At 38.9% G+C, this 16,746-nt stretch overlaps 1 protein-coding gene and 1 pseudogene across 4 annotated transcripts; both read left to right on the forward strand.

Moving 5' to 3' along the window:
- The first annotated feature begins 318 nt into the window (after positions 1–318).
- Positions 319–4,744, forward strand: LOC122076524. Of its 4 annotated transcripts, none has more exons than XM_042641857.1 (5): positions 319–427; positions 1,496–1,608; positions 1,712–1,816; positions 1,987–2,086; positions 3,876–4,744. In XM_042641857.1, exons 2-5 carry the CDS (start codon positions 1,502–1,504, stop codon positions 4,011–4,013), a joined length of 450 nt encoding a protein of 149 aa, XP_042497791.1. In that variant the 5' UTR covers positions 319–427; positions 1,496–1,501; the 3' UTR covers positions 4,014–4,744. The 4 variants fall into 4 exon arrangements, with proteins under 4 accessions (XP_042497791.1, XP_042497790.1, XP_042497793.1 ...); XM_042641856.1 differs by lacking the exon at positions 3,876–4,744 and adding an exon at positions 3,610–3,868 and having other exon boundaries at positions 1,987–2,085; XM_042641859.1 differs by lacking the exon at positions 3,876–4,744 and adding an exon at positions 3,627–3,819.
- Positions 4,745–6,351: 1,607 nt separating this feature from the next.
- Positions 6,352–13,608, forward strand: LOC122077416 (annotated as a pseudogene).
- The last annotated feature ends 3,138 nt before the right edge of the window (positions 13,609–16,746 follow it).

Here is a 16,746-nt window from a genome sequence, read left to right on the forward strand (position 1 = left end):
AGGTGTATTTGTTTCAGTCACCACCTAGGCACTTCCCACTTCCTGGGAATGCTTTAGCTGGTTTGATATTGTTTCCTTTTTCCCTTCTGCCTACCCACTTTTGCCTTCCTTAACTATGACCTGATAAGTTGGTGCAAGAATAGGGTAAAATGCACGAGGTTGGGTGGGGGGTGGGGGGAGAACTACAGGCATTTAGTAAATGTGGAGTTGGACATGATTTTAATTTTGTTTATGTGTTTGTAGGATTTTCCTTTTCTGTTGATGCCATGAGCCTATCTGCAATTACTGTCAGATTTTTTTTTTTCTAGTTCCTTGCCGTAATAACTGATATGTCTCTGGGACTCTCTTCTACAGAATTTCAAAAGCTAAGGTGAATGACTATTCAGAGAACATTGAAGCTATCGTTGCAAAATTATCTGCTCCAGTGGTAAGTGTAATCTGCTTCAGTGCTAAGTGTAATCATTTTATAATGAGAAACAGAAAAGAAAAGTTCAATGTCTTATCTATTTTTATTACCCTATATAAATTAGGATAAATTAGGAGAATTGACAGATTTGATGTTTCTAATTATTTGGAACATTACATTTCTGAATTGTTTGAGTCAGTAAAATGTTTGTCCCAAGCAACAGGAGATTGTGCTTTCATAGCTAAAAAGTCAATTTTTATGAAATGGACTGTCTAAACACATGCTTTCAACCTGTTTAAATGGACTGTCTAAACACATGCTTTCAACCTGTTTAAAGGACATTGCTTTCAACTAGCTATTTCAATACACCATCTAAGCATTTTTCTACAGTTCTTTCTCCTTCCAAGATGTTTGTACTACTTAAATAACGTGCTTCTTATGTTAAGATCTAGGTTTAGTGCACCTCGTACAATCTGCTATGGTTAAATTGCTGGAAAAAAATCGTCTGCAATTCCGATCTCGTACAATTCCGTGAAATACCACCTTCAGGGGGTGACACGTGTATTGATACCAATGCAATGGTCCAGATCTGATTTAAATGCCTCTTCACTGATTTAAGGTTTTATTAGTTGTACCAGATCTGGACCATTGTATTGGTATCAATACACGTGTCACCCCCTGAAGGTGGTATTTCACAGAATTGTACGAGATCGGAATTGCAGACGATTTCAACCCTTAAGTTGCTACTTATATAGTGACGATTTTGGGTATATATTGGTGTACTTTCATTGAAAAAATCACTCTATGAGGAAAGGTTTTCCTTGTATCCATTAAAGTGTAAAAAAGAACTCTCCTTTAAGACTTTTATTGCTCCAAATCCATCAGGTTGCAGCCATTTTAGTTTCTCATGTGGTGAGTGGTGAATTTTAGCTTTAATTCATGATTGGCTGGCGTGGTCATTTCTAAAAGCCACAAAATCTTTCTAATCTCTTTAGTTAGCAGTTAGCATATTCTCTGTACTTGTTCAATTGTGTAAGTTTGCTTTGTGGATACTACCATTCCTAATCAGCTCTTTTGCAAAATTGCTAGACCAATATGCCAGGATCACCGGAGGATGTTGGTGGGACTCCTGATAAAGAAATTCCTAGAGCAGAAGAAGGTTCTGGTGGTTCTCCTTCTGCAGGATTGCGTAGGAGATTTCTGTAAGATAAGCTGTGGTTTTTCTTGTTGACATGAATTGTGCTGTTGTTTCTCTTGTCCCAAGTTATGCAAATTTTAGTTGACTGACTTGGTTCAAATGCACAGGCCGCCAATAAAATCTCAAGATAGAACTCATGAGATCAGTGAGTCTGATCAATCAACACCGATCAAACTAGATGCTGCTGCTCAGGCTCACATTGAAAAGCACAGGTATTTTTACACCTTTGAACCATGATGGCAACCACTTGGCTTGTTTTCATAATCCATCTTTGCTTGAAGGAAACAGACTAATAGTGAAATTTTCTATATCATGTGACATTGATAATTGTTGGTATTTATAAAAGCTAGTTGCCTAAATTCCTTACTGCTTCTTCCAACAGAAAACTCCAAGAAGATTTGACGGATGAAATGGTAGGGTTAGCAAGACAGCTCAAGGAGAGTAGCCTCTTAATGAACCGATCCTTGCAAGACACTGAGAAGGTATGATCTAATAATCCAATTGAAACCATGTATTTCTCCTGACATCATCATTGTCATTCATAATTATTTAGTGCTTTGCTGCATAACAAAAATTTGATGTGACAAAGTGGGGATAAAAGAAGCTTTATATGACACAGTCATATAGTTGGTTGGAGTGTGGCACAGTGGCAGTCCATTTTCCTCTCTTCAGTCTGATGTGACAAAGTGGTTCGGAATATAGAACCTTAAAGAGTGCTGTAACTCTTAATGTTAGCCCTTATACAGCAGCATGGTCATATGGTCAGCATGCAAAGGTTGGGACTCCATATCTGGATGAGTCATGCCAAAGAAATTTTTGATGTTCGATAATCATTGTGATTGATTACGGCAACCACTTTTTTGTATGATATACCCATATTTGGATGAAGAAAGTGATGCGAACATGGGTCATACCCTATTTGGGCTTGCTATGGGCCCACCCAAACATTTAAACAACTCAAGTATTATGAATGATGGAAAAACTCTAATTTCCCAGCACAATCAAGACTATTTGGGAAAGAGGACCTTAGGACATATGGGTGGATAAGTTCAAAGAAGAATGACAATTCTGGAATTTTAAACCACTTCTATCACACAATAAAAGTCAAACCAGAAAACTTTCTCCAACATCGGTTTGACACGAACTCCCAGGGAATGTTGGTAGTTCAAGGGTCCAATGATTCCAACCGATAGTTACTCAAGATGGAACGCAATGATGAAATCAGCTTACGGAACAAATATAGAACTGAGTTTTGATTTAAAACTCTTGAATCAAGATGATTTCTAGAGGGGGCTTTGCTGGTAGGGTCGCCCAAGGGAGATGGCAAAAAGAATTTGCTCGAACCACCTTGTAAGGACTTCCCACTTGGCCCACTCTCGTTGTGCCATATGGACAATGATGCGGCTATTCCAACTGTTGGATGGAGGACATGATCTCATAGCTATGTGTCTAGTTTCGTACTCAAATTCAATCAAATATCCCCCATGTATGCCCATGCATGCCTATCATACTCCCAACACTCTCTCACGGTTATGGGTTTTCAAAGCTTAATTTTGTCACTTGTCAAAACTCGTTTGGGTTGAAATTTGACATATTAGAAGCAGACCTTGTGGTCTCTTGTCCACAAAATTTGGGTTTCATCCAATCTAGAATGAGAAGGTATCTGGTTTACAATTGTATTGTAAACCTAGCATTTGATTACCTTTGTGGTTGTTGGTGTGTGTTTTGAACAGCTGAAAGGAACTGATATTTAAAATTTATTTGTGTATGTTACAACCCTCTAGCAATTCTATTTTTGTTTCTGCTAATGTGTATGGTCATTCTCTCGTGGGAAAGCTCAAACTGTGGGAATCCCTGGCACTACAGCTGGATTTGGTGAAGTGCAGGGCCCACCTATACAGTTATAGCTATCCATTCAGACCATGTGATTCTCATCGCAAGAACATATGACCTGAAAGAAATTTGATATTGATAGACCATTCAAATTTGTCATGGTTTGAGTTCCGGTACTTGATTCAACAGAGAGGGCAGTGGAGAGTAGCTTGGCAAGCACTGGCCATGCTAACAAGAGAGCAATGCAGATCTTTTCAGAAAGTTCCAAGACTTCATGTTTAACGTGGCTTGTAATGTTTGTCATGACTTGTATCTTCGTCATGGTTGTACTTCTCATCCGTGTAACCTAGGGAAACAACACTTATGCATGATGCTTTTACAATTTTTGTTTTATCAGGTTAAATATAATCACATATATCTTACATTTGTTACATGCAGTTTGGTTGGCCCTGGTGTGGGTACCCATGCCTGATACACCTCACAAGTTTCTTGCTTCTTCAGCGAGCTTGGGCTAGCTGGGTTCTTGGTTCACATGGCAGAGTTGAAAGCTTTTCAAGAGTTTCCTCTAGAGACTAGCTCTAAGTTCCAAAGGTGGGCTCTTGAGCCATTGTGGTTAGAAGTCAAGTGTTGGGAGGGTTTCCCAATGGGGGTATCTATTAATCCTGGTTCCGTGATGGATGAGCAACCATGGAACTGTTTGTGGTGGTTGGATTGGGAGCAGGGTTGTCCATCCCATGGGATCCAATTCAGTGGAGGAGATCCCAGCTGTTGGATGAGAAGCCATTATGTGATGGAATGAGGGAGTAAAAGGGAAGGTTACGGTTAGGGAGAAGGCCAAGGAATTGTGGCTGAAGCCCAGGCAAGTGGTGCATAAAGGAGGGTCTTCACATAGTTACTTGGATGAATAATCGGAGGGGAGGGGCTTGTGGGGGAGAGAGAGAGTGACCCAGGCTGGGCACCTCAGCAACGTGCACAGCTTTTTCCCATTATATTTGAGGTTCCCTTGAAATGCAGTGTAGACCTACACCAGTGTGGGGCCAATGGTAGTGGCTGTGGAAGCATCAATAGGAATGCGGTTTTCGAAGAGAGAGAGGATCATCCCACGACTGAAAAGAAAGCTTTGTGATGCTGAAGGCAGAAAGAGACGCTGAAAGTAAGTGGGATTTTCACAAAGAAAATTAGCATATATCTGTGCCACCCATCCCATGAACCACTAATTAACTAGTGAGAGTCGTGTTGTGTGGAGAATTAGAGCCATGTCACCCACATATAAAGAAATAGTACCCCACTTCAATTCCTCTCACAAATCTAGAGTTCCAAGAACGATCACCCCGCATTTATAGGGAAACAAAACTGTAACACAAGCACTGACGCACACTCCCACCCCCATTCCCAGAGAGAGAGAGAGAGAGAGAGAGGGAGAGAGGTTTTCTTTAAGATGGTGGAGTACTCGCTAAACAAGAAAAGCGTGTTCATGAAAAGAAAAAATGTTGACCCAAAGCTTTAATAAATCACGTCCATACAGGGTTGGGAATACTTTATCGCCAGTCGGGTCGGGTCGGTGAACCCATATTGTTGTCACAACACCTAGTGATATTTATTTTCTCCTAATACTTCAGAACCTGCCATGTACATGAATGGGCTGAACACGTATCCCATACGTAAGGTGATGAACAAAAGAAGAACTAAACATCACTACCCATATTCCCTTTCGGATTTATATTAGATGGGTATAACCCGAACCGAGATGAGAAAATACCTGATCACGATACGAGTTGACCCGACCCTTAGAAAGAAGAAAAAGTACAGTAGCTGAATTGACGCTAACGTTAGGAGTATCTCCACCATCACAGCATCACCCCCCCACCACCCTTTTCCCGTGCTTCGCTCTGCTTCAAAGTTGCAAAGTGACCAAACCACAATAATAAAAAAAAATATAAAAAAATCCCTAAGTTCAAAACTTGATAAGAAACTTAATTTGACCATCCCTTGATTTTAGAAAAGTTACTTTTTGGGTCACATGAAAAGACAAGATTATCCTTTCCCTTGGCCTAATGGTGTCAATTTCGACGATTTCTGGTATTTGGGACAGGTATATATTGGTTTTTGGTACCAAAGAAGCCAACTCTAGAACAGTCCCATTCAGTTAACGGTACTTAACCTAGGTCTTGATCCCAATTTTTAATGAGCCGAGATGATACTGATTCCTAAATGGTTATAAGCATCATAGAGAAGGGAGGATAAGTTTAATGGTTCCATTATTATGGACCAAGTTTTCATGAGGCCACAGTGAATAGGAATTTGTTTGCCACGTGGCCTTGGGGCCACATATCCAGGGAGAGGGAGTCACATCTGTGCCGTTGCCTCATTCATCCACCGGTGTAGGAAAATTGTCCCATTATTATTGTTGTGGATCTTCTTACTATCATGATATCTAAAGTGTACTTTGCTTTAACAACTTAGAATATGAAACCGTGATGAATTTCATTATTTTACTTCTTCAAACTCTCTAAGATCAAGTATAAGCTTCTCAAAATTAACAATAATTAAAAGCAAAGGCACCATCATGTATCGTTTTGGTACCATCACTAAAAATCAAATCTCAATACGATCTCGTTTATAAATGGAATAGTCCAATACCAAGTTTTAGCGAGACAGTTCTAAGACGATTCCCCGGCTGAGGTCTTTTGTGGACATGACAGAGGGCAAATAAGTCCATTCACAACAACATTCTTTCCACGTGGTAAAGCCAACTTTAAAAACCTAAGCAAAGAAAAAATAAAACTTCAAAACTGCCCACACATGCTTTGTACGTCTAAGAAAACTTTAGGAATTTAGAATTACATATATTCAAATACTCCTCACATGTCCTCTGCTTCATCTTCCCTATCTATTAACCAACTTCATTTTCTGAATTCTGAACGCCATAAAGGCTCCAAGACCGGACAGCCGGCAACACTCATCGCCCCGGCTAACCTTTGCCGTCTCATCTATCTTCTTCCTCATCTTCCTTTGCATCATAACATCCATTAAGGAACTCCGATTTAAAGGTCTGGTAAAGCTTGGCTGGTCAGCTCTCTCCAACAACTTCTATACATGTTCTACCAATACATCCATTGCCAACAACATTTCCACTTCCCCGGCACCGGAATTACGGATTCTACTCGGAATATTAACCCTACCGGATCAGTATCAGCGCCACCACTTCCTCCGCCTCATCTATGGTACACAAGAAGTTCCCCTCAGTGCACAAGTGGATGTCAAGTTTGTGTTTTGTAACTTAACAAAGGAGGATCAAAAGGTCTTAGTAGCACTTGAAATCATGCGTTACAATGATATCATTATTCTCAATTGTACAGAGAATATGAATAAAGGTAAGACCTATACATACTTCTCTAGCTTGCCGGAGATATTTTCCGGCACCGCCGACTACCCAAACCCGCCGTACCATTACGTGATGAAGGCTGATGATGATACACATATATAAGGCTAAATAGCTTAGTAGAGTCCTTAAAGCCTTTGCCAAGAGAAGACTTGTACTATGGTTATGTAATTCCATGTTCTGGTATGAACCCTTTTGTTCATTACATGTCTGGTATGGGATATCTGATCTCATGGGACAAAGTGGAATGGATTAGAACCTCCGACGTGCCGGTGAACCACACAGAAGGACCGGAGGACAGGACTTTCGGCGATTGGATGAGGTATGGTCACAGGGGGAAGAACAGATATAATGCTAAGTGGTCTATGTACAATTTTCCGGTACCGGCGACTAAATGTACACATGAGCTCTGGCCAGATACTGTTGCTGTTCATCTGCTCAAGAATCAAGAGAAGTGGATTCAGACCTTGAACTACTTCAATGTTACTAACAATCTCAAACCATCTAAACTCTATCATATTCCTTAGGTAATTTTATGTCTCGCCATTTTTTGTTCATTCTTTCTGTTCACAATTTATAGTTGAATAACAATCTGTCTCAGTGATTCTTAAATTTTTTTTGCACCTTATATGAAGTTATTGTGATTTTCTTTCAGTTAAGAACAGAACAGAGAAGGAAAATTTATGGATTTGGTAGCATTTGAGCATTGTTTTCATTTCAATAAATCTAATTGATGATCTACATCAGGGTGCATTGTACCCTCTTTCAGCTCATAATAGATAGTGCAAATAATAATTAAGTTTGAGAGATACAGAGATGACTCGATAATCCTTGGAAAGGAAAATAAATTTGATCCCAATCCATTGGACCGATTAAAACATTTCCAGAGATGTGTTCAAACTTCAGACCAGATTACAAAAATATTTTGTCAGTTTCCTCACCGAGGGTGAAGATAGAATCTCTTCACCATTGGTGATGTGATAAGATGATTTAACTTCATCGTTAATTCCTGCCTCTTATTGTTCTCCAATCCCATGAGAAGAATAAATAGGGTGGATGAAAATATTCTCTCATCACCATGGGTGAAGAGAAACTTGGTAGCAAAAAAATCTAATTAGACATTTTGATTTGTTGAAGGCAAAGCAATTAGGTTAGATTCTTTTTAGTCCAATTATCTCTGTATTTTTGGGGTTGGGATTGGGATTGGGATTGGGATTGGGATTGGGATTGGGATTGGGATTGGGTTGGGGGGGGGGGGGGAGGTGGTGTCTGTGGCCATCAACACATGGTTTGGACTAGGATGGGTTCATTGGATCGGAAATTAGCCATGACCTCTAATCAGTTGATTCCTGATGATTATATTTTGTTTCAGGCTGATTCCAACCGGCGTTGATCAATTTAATTTTCAATTCCCTTTTTTGAAACCTTGGATATCATCATGATATTTTTTTTAGGGTTAATTACTTGGAGACTCCTTGAACTATGGCCAGGTTGCTTGACACCTCAAACTATTGGACATATTACTTGACGCCCTATGAAACCTGATGGTGTTAGTCTACTGATAGTGGTTGAAATGGAAAACCTTAGAGGTGAAAAATTGGAATATACCCTACTTTTTTATATGGTTTTGTGAAAAAATTGATTCGCAAGACAGGTGAAAGGGGAATCCCTTCACCCACTGTAAGGGTAACGGTCAGGATTCGACCCTCTTCTAGGCATCTGCAGGCCCCTTATGGCCACATGCCCACTTGAAAATACGTGGGGCCTATTATGCAGGGGCTCTCTTCCCTTAGATATTTTATGAAAGACATATTAATGATGGTCCAATATCAGGGTTGAGAAACATAAAATTTGAAGTCGCCAACAAGGGTTAGGGCTTAGGACCCGATGAATGGGCCCGATTAATAAGGAAAGGGCCCAAAAATTGATTTCGTCTAGAGATGAGGCTAAGTGTCAGATTGTGGAGTTGGAAAGGTGTTAGGTACCCACTCTACCCGGTTGAACCGGTCTTCCTACTAGATGCTCGAGAATGAACATTCTCCCCTATATTGCATGCATAGCTAAGTTATTGCTACACTATTATGTATACTACCACATATGATCTACATTCTGCTTACTGAGTTAAAGGGTTATACCTATGCTCGACCCTTATTTCAGATTGAGTGGGGTGGGCCTCTATTGTTGAGAACACGAACTTTGGTGAGTGTCCCTCAGCTCAAGCGGAGGTGGATTTGACAGCCTGCCTTTTTTCCTTCAGAGAATTTGGACTTCTTATGACCTTTCAAAGCTTTGAGAAATTTTTGGGAATTTTTGGATATTTGTTGGGAATTTTGGTAGAGTTCCGAGAACCCGCGAGAATAAAGGAATCCTGAGAATATGGAACTTTTTAGGAATTTTTAATAGAATATAAAGGCTTCCTAGGGCTTCCTAAAGACTAGGGATTTTTTTTTAGATTTTTCTGTTTTTTTTTTTGAAAATTTGGGTACAAAAACCGAGACAAGGGAATCTTGGAGAATCTGACGAATCTGTTGGTTCAAGAAGGAATTTTTGGGGTTACTAAGGGGTTTAGAATTTTTATTTTAGATTTTTTTTGGAAGTTTTAGGGGTTTGGCACGCAAATCGAGGTAAGAGAATTTGAGGGAATCTTTGGCTGAGGGAGGATAAAGGAAACAAGAGAGGATTTTCTTCAAAATATTGGAGCTCCTTAGCTCCTGGTGTGTCTTGAAATGGGAAAAATGAGCCATATTTATAGGCTTTTGGCTAGGGATAGGGATAAAATGGTCATTTTGGACCCTATGGGCGAAAATTCTTCTAAAAAGTTGGAGGGCATGTCAGTTTCTTCATAGGCCTATCAAAAATTTGGCAGGCCCATCAAGAAATTGGTGGGCTCATTAGGAATCTTTGACCAAAATGGGTCTGGTTTGCCCTAATTAGGGTTTCTGACATCCAGGATCGATTCCAGGAGATCCAATGATTCGATTTTTATGCATCACATATAGTCAGAATAATCTTTCTGAGATCTATCAAATGGTATGGATTTTAAGTTCATATTTGGTTCCTAAAATTTGAGATTTTCAAGGAAGGACTTTTGCCCTATTGCAAATGAGGGGTATTCCAACAATCCTTTTTCATACCATTGCCACACCATCAGAAAGTATCTAGAGTCAATTCTTCAGTATATAGTATGCTAATATAATGTGCTACAAGATTGAGCATGATTGTCTATGTAGAGGTCCTGAGCCGTATTAGGGTTTTAGATTTGATTAGGGTTTCAGGCTGGATTAGGGTTTCAAGTTGTTAATGGGTCCAAGTCACTTTGAAGGGCCGAACCTCTGATTAGAAGCGTAAGCTTCACCCACATTTTGTAAATCATCATTCTAGGGACAGGTGACAAAATTGGGTGTTGTAAGGTTAATAAATTTAAAGGGTAAGTTGGTCATTTTAACTTCACAAGTTTTAGTTGAATAATTCACAAGGGTAAATGATCTTTTTCATTTCAACCACTAACATCAGACTAACATCGTCAGGTTTCATGGTACTTCAAGTAATATGTTCAATAGTTTAGGGTGTCAAGCAACCTGGCCATAGCACAGGGGGTGTCCAAGTAATTATCCAAAAAGAAAAAAAAAAAACCACCCTTTAACCTTATAAGTGTAAAATAGTCATTTCAATTTCAATCACTAACAGTAAACTAACACTGTTAGGTTTCATGGGGCTTCAAGTAATATGTTCAATAGTTTTGGGTGTCAAGCAACCTGGCCATAGTACAGGGGTGTCCAAGTAATTATACTTTTTTTTATTGTTATTATTCTTTTTCTAATTAAGATAGAAAAATTAGACGTATATTATAGATAGGGTCCAATTTTGTGCACGGTTGTGTAGATACATGGCAGACAATTCAGTCCTTCATCCAGTCTAAGGGATAGAAATGGAATTACACATAATCACATCAAAAAAGTGACCCGTACAATCACAACCATGCATAAAACTTATGTTCATATGGTTATGATTTTTTTTTTTGACCTTCCTTTTTCTCAACAAAAGAAATCATGCTTATTATGTATACTTCAATGCGTTCATGAAGTACAAAATCACTCTTATACTTCAACATATAAATTTGTAAATATGCCCCATCACTAATAGGAGTATAATGGAGATGATGTTGATTCATGGCAGATTGCATTGTAAAGAGGTTGATGTTTGGTTTACCAATGGAATCCATGGCGCATTAAGAGAGTGCCAAATGAAATAATCCCTGTAAAACGGGTATGTAAATAGGTATCTAGGGTTTACCTCGATGTAGCTTTCCTCATAGCGGAGAAGATCCAGTTGCCTTACACATCAGTCCACCCGAACAGTCAACAATGGCAATCTTGTTAGGAAAAGTTCCACCCTCAAAATCCAATGATAACAATGGAAATCCTTTGACGCACACACTCTCAATTGGGGGAGAGAAGATAATTGAGAGAGAGAGAGAGAGAGATTAGGCCAAAAGCTTGCTTTGTTGTGGCCAAACCTCTTATTTCTAAAGATTTGGCCAGACAAGGTTCCTAATCCTAACGGGTCTATAATTTCCCTACGTGAGCGACGTCGAGACCCACTTCAATTAACAATCCCAATAGCAATAGGCATTTTTCAGACACTGGCTAGTCGAAGAAAAGGAGAGCATTTGCCTTCTTTGGGTATAGTGACACTTGGCAGTCGAAGAAAATATTTGAATGTAATAATTAACATATTTCTTGGAGTAACATCTATTAGAATATTGGTATTCGCTAGATCATGTACAAAGTGTTGGCTGATGTGGCCCACATTGCCACATAAAAACTACTTTTTAAATGCAATCGAATGAGAAGTCAAGCATGACCTTCTTTAGCTACTCTCATCCTACTAATCAAGCCATTGGGATTTCATCATATCTTTTCGATTCTCGTAGAATAAGATCTTGATTGGTTGTCATATCAAGGTCTAGTTCTCGAGTCTCATACTAATGAAGCAATGGCATATCTTTCATTGTGCTCACTACCAATTGATTGACGGAGCTTAGTCTTGGAGTAACGGTTACCGGATATACTCGCAGCGATAACACACTCCGAAGATGGAGACGACGGAACATTTTATCTATTTAATTTTTGTAATGTAAACATCGGATCTATCTCGTGGATGGGAGCTTATCCCGGATGGTAATTTGATGTATTTTAGTATAGCTCCCGCTGTTGGACAAACACTATTCCATTCTCAGGGGAAACCCGCCTTAGAGATTAAACATCAACTTATCTTATTGTCGTTCAATCTAAGACAATGTTGATATCTTGTAGTGAATAGCCCCCTTATGAAACCAATCGAAAGTAGCCTGTGATACTTATGTAATCAAGGCGAATAGTCCCCCTTGCAACTATGATAGAAAGCCGTTTGCTTGTTACCAAACCAAGCCATTCATCTTTCTTTTGAATCAAAGTGGGGTGAGCACAGCGTATCCTTATCGATAGGGCAAAAAAGAAATACTTTTTTTTTTTAAAATCAAAGTAGATCGCGACAATTGTATTGTAGTCGGTCAGGGGAAGCAAACAGCAATGGGAGAGGGCTCGTAGCCCCTCCTCTCGCTCTTCCCCATGCCTATTTGTTCCCTGGGCCCTTGATTCTATAAATGTTGATTGGTTTAGGTGAGCACTAGATAGATACCTTAGGGTATGTGATGAGCATATTTATATGTGAATATAGGCCCTTAGTTCTTATATTTTTAATATTTGAAACGGAGCTCTCGACATGTTTGTTTGTGTTTTTAGGTTTTAGTTGCATTTTTCTAGAAGAGGAGAATAAGAAGCTAGGAGCTTAAAAGAAGAAGATCAAAGGAGAAACTGGAGCTGAAAATCACTTAATTTATTGGAGATATGAGTTGAACCTTTGTGGGCTAGAACAATCCAGCCAACGTTGAAGATCCAAAGCCCAAGTTTTATTTTCATACACGTCAATGGGCCGGGCCATTGTGAAGAGAAGTGTAGGGGCATAATAGTAATTTTAAAAGTTGAGAAGTCCTCCAAAACTATTGGATAGTAGGCTCGTTTTGTTCGTAGTTTTAAATGAATTATCTATAATTCTCAGGACGGGTCTGTCCGGAGTCAGAATGAAAATATATAGCCAAAAATTAATTCGGACTCAAGTTAGAATATGAGTTGATTTTCTTAAATTTCATTAATTCAAATATAACTTATCCACGTCATCCTCTTCCCCTCTTCTTACTTGTATTACAATCTCTACCATATCTCCTAATTTCCCTCCCCTTTCTCTAATGATCTCTCTTCGGACCCATCTTACACCCTCTATCCCTCTTTAACCTCTCACATTCAAACCGTCATTATCACATGGGATTCCCATCTCCTAAACCACTTCTCTCTCTTCCTACAATCCCTTTCATATTTGGACTCTTCTATTTTGATGAGAGTTGGACGCCTGGCTGCTGTTGAAGATTAAAACCGTCCCACACCCTACTTCATCTATAAATAGAAGGCTTTGAGTGGACAGAATAGACAATGTGGGCAGAATATACACAATGGGAAAAATATAGGCAAAATCAGATTTTTCATTGTAACCAAGTTAGTAAATAGTAGTTTCTTTTTTCTTTATTAAATCCCTTTAGTTTTTCTCCTTTAAATTGCAATATGCACTTGGAGTTGGGGATTGACGATTGAAGTCCAGAGGTAGGATTAAAGTTTCACTTTTGCATTGGATTGTCAACTTCATCTAACAGGGAAGTTCTTCTTCTATAAATTTATTTTTCAACAATTTATTTAATGGCATTGTCATATTCTTCATCATTTTCGTCTTTTGACTATTATTATTACATGGCTAACTAAACACCCTATTTAGGAATAGGATGAAACCATGAGAGAGGAAAAATTGATGATCAAAGTTTATGTGCTTAATGTCCTGTGCATAGTCTAAGCCATACATTAGATGTCTCTCCATAGTGCATATCATCCATTGGTTGGAACATATGCCTTATTGTTGCCGAATCTATTGTCTCCTTACATGTTCATGTTTTTATCATTACATGTTTAATGAACACTACTCATAGGACATGTTAACATAGTCCGCTGCATCTCCTATAGACCTAGGCCATTATTTCATGCATTGATTTTATGCTTTGTTCATGATTTTGATCTAATTTTATGGTGAAATCTTATTCTCAAGTGGCATCTCTATTCTATTCATCCATATCATTTGTTTTTAAGTTCTAGTTGTGTTGGTTAGGTTTCATTTTTAATTTCATTGTCTATTTAATTCCCTTCCCTATTTGTGTCAGGCAACAACTTAGGTCCCTAGGTGTGATTTTTTATTCTTATTTTTAGTTGAATTTTGCTTGAGTGCCTCTTCGTCTTAATTAACAGTGAGAAATCGATCATCTCGACCTCCTTGAGATCGACCTGTGGCTATAGTGATATTGTGCACTTGCAGTTAATTGTTTATTACAAATAGAATGCACTAGAGACAAAGCAAAAAATGCTTCTTTAAGCTCCGGTCGTGCATCACAATAAGGGAAAACAAAAGAAAAAGTCTATTAGGGTCAGTCTGGTGTCTCTATTTATATAGGTGTACGAATCCTCTCTTCTTCTCACTCCTCATAATAAAATCGTCACATATTTAACATTGTAGGAGAGTAGTAATGATAACCCTATCGAGATGGAGAAGTAGCTATCTCTCCCCACACTCTCATATATATATATATATATATATTCCCTAGACGGATGGCTCCTCTCCAAATATTTAGGCATCCAACAATTTACCTCCAACCCATACAAAGGCTAGGAGGACTTGGACATGCATCTGCTGGAAGGGTGGGAGGAAAGTGGGTGGGAGTTGGAGAGAATCTTTATCTTTAAAGGGCATGTGGGAAAAACCCAACATATATCAACATTTTTCTGCTAATATTGAAATCTTGAAGTCTCAGCTTGTTGAATTCTTAGTGTATAAATTTGTATCTGATTTAAATTCTGACTTTCAACTTATCTAAAGCCATATACTCACCAACGAAAAGATCTCATCCATAAATGAAGCTTTCTGTCCGATTCAATGTACCATGTCTCCCTCAAAGTTTAACTTTAATGCAACTATTGTGCCTCAAGCATTGACCAATTTTGGTTATTGTTGTTTGAATCCTCAAAAACCTATTTATGGTGAAATTCTCGAGTTACAGAGGTCCATTTTGGTGGATTGTTGCTCAGTTTTATATTGTTAGATGCAAAAAATAAAAAACCATGAAAATTTTATGTTTAACTCCCATGATTAGTAGGAACTTGATACAGCATTGAAGACCTACAGCTGAAGGAAGGGGGGTTGCTGCCTCTCCAGTCTATCGAGTAGACTAAGGAAGAGCTCAAAAGCAGCTCATGACTTGGGTTTGGGCTGAATTATTAGTTTGGTTAATTATTAGAACTAATTTTTGAGTTCTATTTTAGGTTATTTCTTTTGGAAGTTGCTATCTTATTCATAGAAGACAAGCAACAACAAAAGTTTCCTTCTGTTTTAGTTTCTATTTTCTAAATATTTGTAATTGGTAACTTGTTGTCGAACAAAACCAAATGTAATTTCCGAATAATAACGAACAAGGTTGAAATAATGATTTTCTTCTATAACCCTTTTAGAAAATGTCAATAAATCACATATAGCATAGATTTGCCAGAGTGAATGACAACACCCTCAACATGCCAATGTCTGATGTTTCACCATATAGAGTGTTAATGGTATTCATTGATATTAGTCAATCTCCGGTTACAATTTATATAGAGTACAACAGTAGAACCCTAGTCAATCTATACAATAGGTAAGAAGAGATTGCATTGAGCTGGGATATCACATGTGATAATACTCCCATATATACAAGATAGCAATAAAGAATTCTCAAGAAGGGAAGGATACTGTATCAGATAACACACCCCCTCAAGGTGGAGAATCGGAGCGTTGAATCTTCATCTTGTCCCGTAAGAATTGAAACTGTGATGTAGCCAAAGGCTTTGTAAAAATATCTGGTAGCTGATCATGGGTGGAGATGAACTAAATCGATAACTGTTATTTAGCAACCCGATCCCTGACAAAGTGAAAATCAACCTCAACATGCTTAGTCCGAGTGTGAAACACGAGATTTTACGAGAGGTATGTATCCCCAATGTTGTCACACTAGAGTATAGGGGGACCATGGAGAGGGAATCCAAGCTCATCAAAGAGAGACTCTAACCAGATGAGCTGAGCAGAGGCATCAGCCATGGTCTTGTATTCAACCTCAGTGGAGGACTGTGCAATGGTTTTTTACTTGCGAGATGTCCATGAGATAAGGTTCAGTCCAAGAAAAATAGAGAAACCCCCAGTAGACTTACGATCTTCTCTCCATTGTAGACTTTAATCTTCATGTCTATCGTTCTTTGAGCACTGATTTGCAGGACATTGTTCCCACCTTGCTCTGTCGTGAAACTCAACCATACTACACCGATCTTAGAGGATTGCTTATCAACCATGAATTCCTCAAGCACAATTCTCTCAACAAGTTGACCATCACAAACAACTCGTCTCCTCCAGTTGCTAATGTTCTCCAAAATGATCTCACTGATTCTTCCTCTACATCTCAATTTTCTACAGGTAAGGGTTGTGGAAGTCGTGGTGGTTGTGGCCATGGTTGTCGGTACTCTCAATATAGTGGTTGTGACAATCAATGGTGCTCTATTTGCAACCTTAACAATCACTCAACCCAGAATTACTACTACTATCCCCCTGGCCAACCAGTTTACCCCTCCTTTCATCCTCGTCCCGCTGCTCATCTCACTTACTCCCAATACCTTACCGCCCCTTCTGCCTACCATTATCCAAACCCACCACTCCTTCCCATGCCACACCCTTCTACCGCCCTCACTTGGTAGCCCGACACAGGTGCCCTCCCAT

This window comes from Macadamia integrifolia, chromosome 4 (genome assembly GCF_013358625.1).
Source record: "Macadamia integrifolia cultivar HAES 741 chromosome 4, SCU_Mint_v3, whole genome shotgun sequence".
NCBI classification, from domain to species: domain Eukaryota; kingdom Viridiplantae; phylum Streptophyta; class Magnoliopsida; order Proteales; family Proteaceae; genus Macadamia; species Macadamia integrifolia.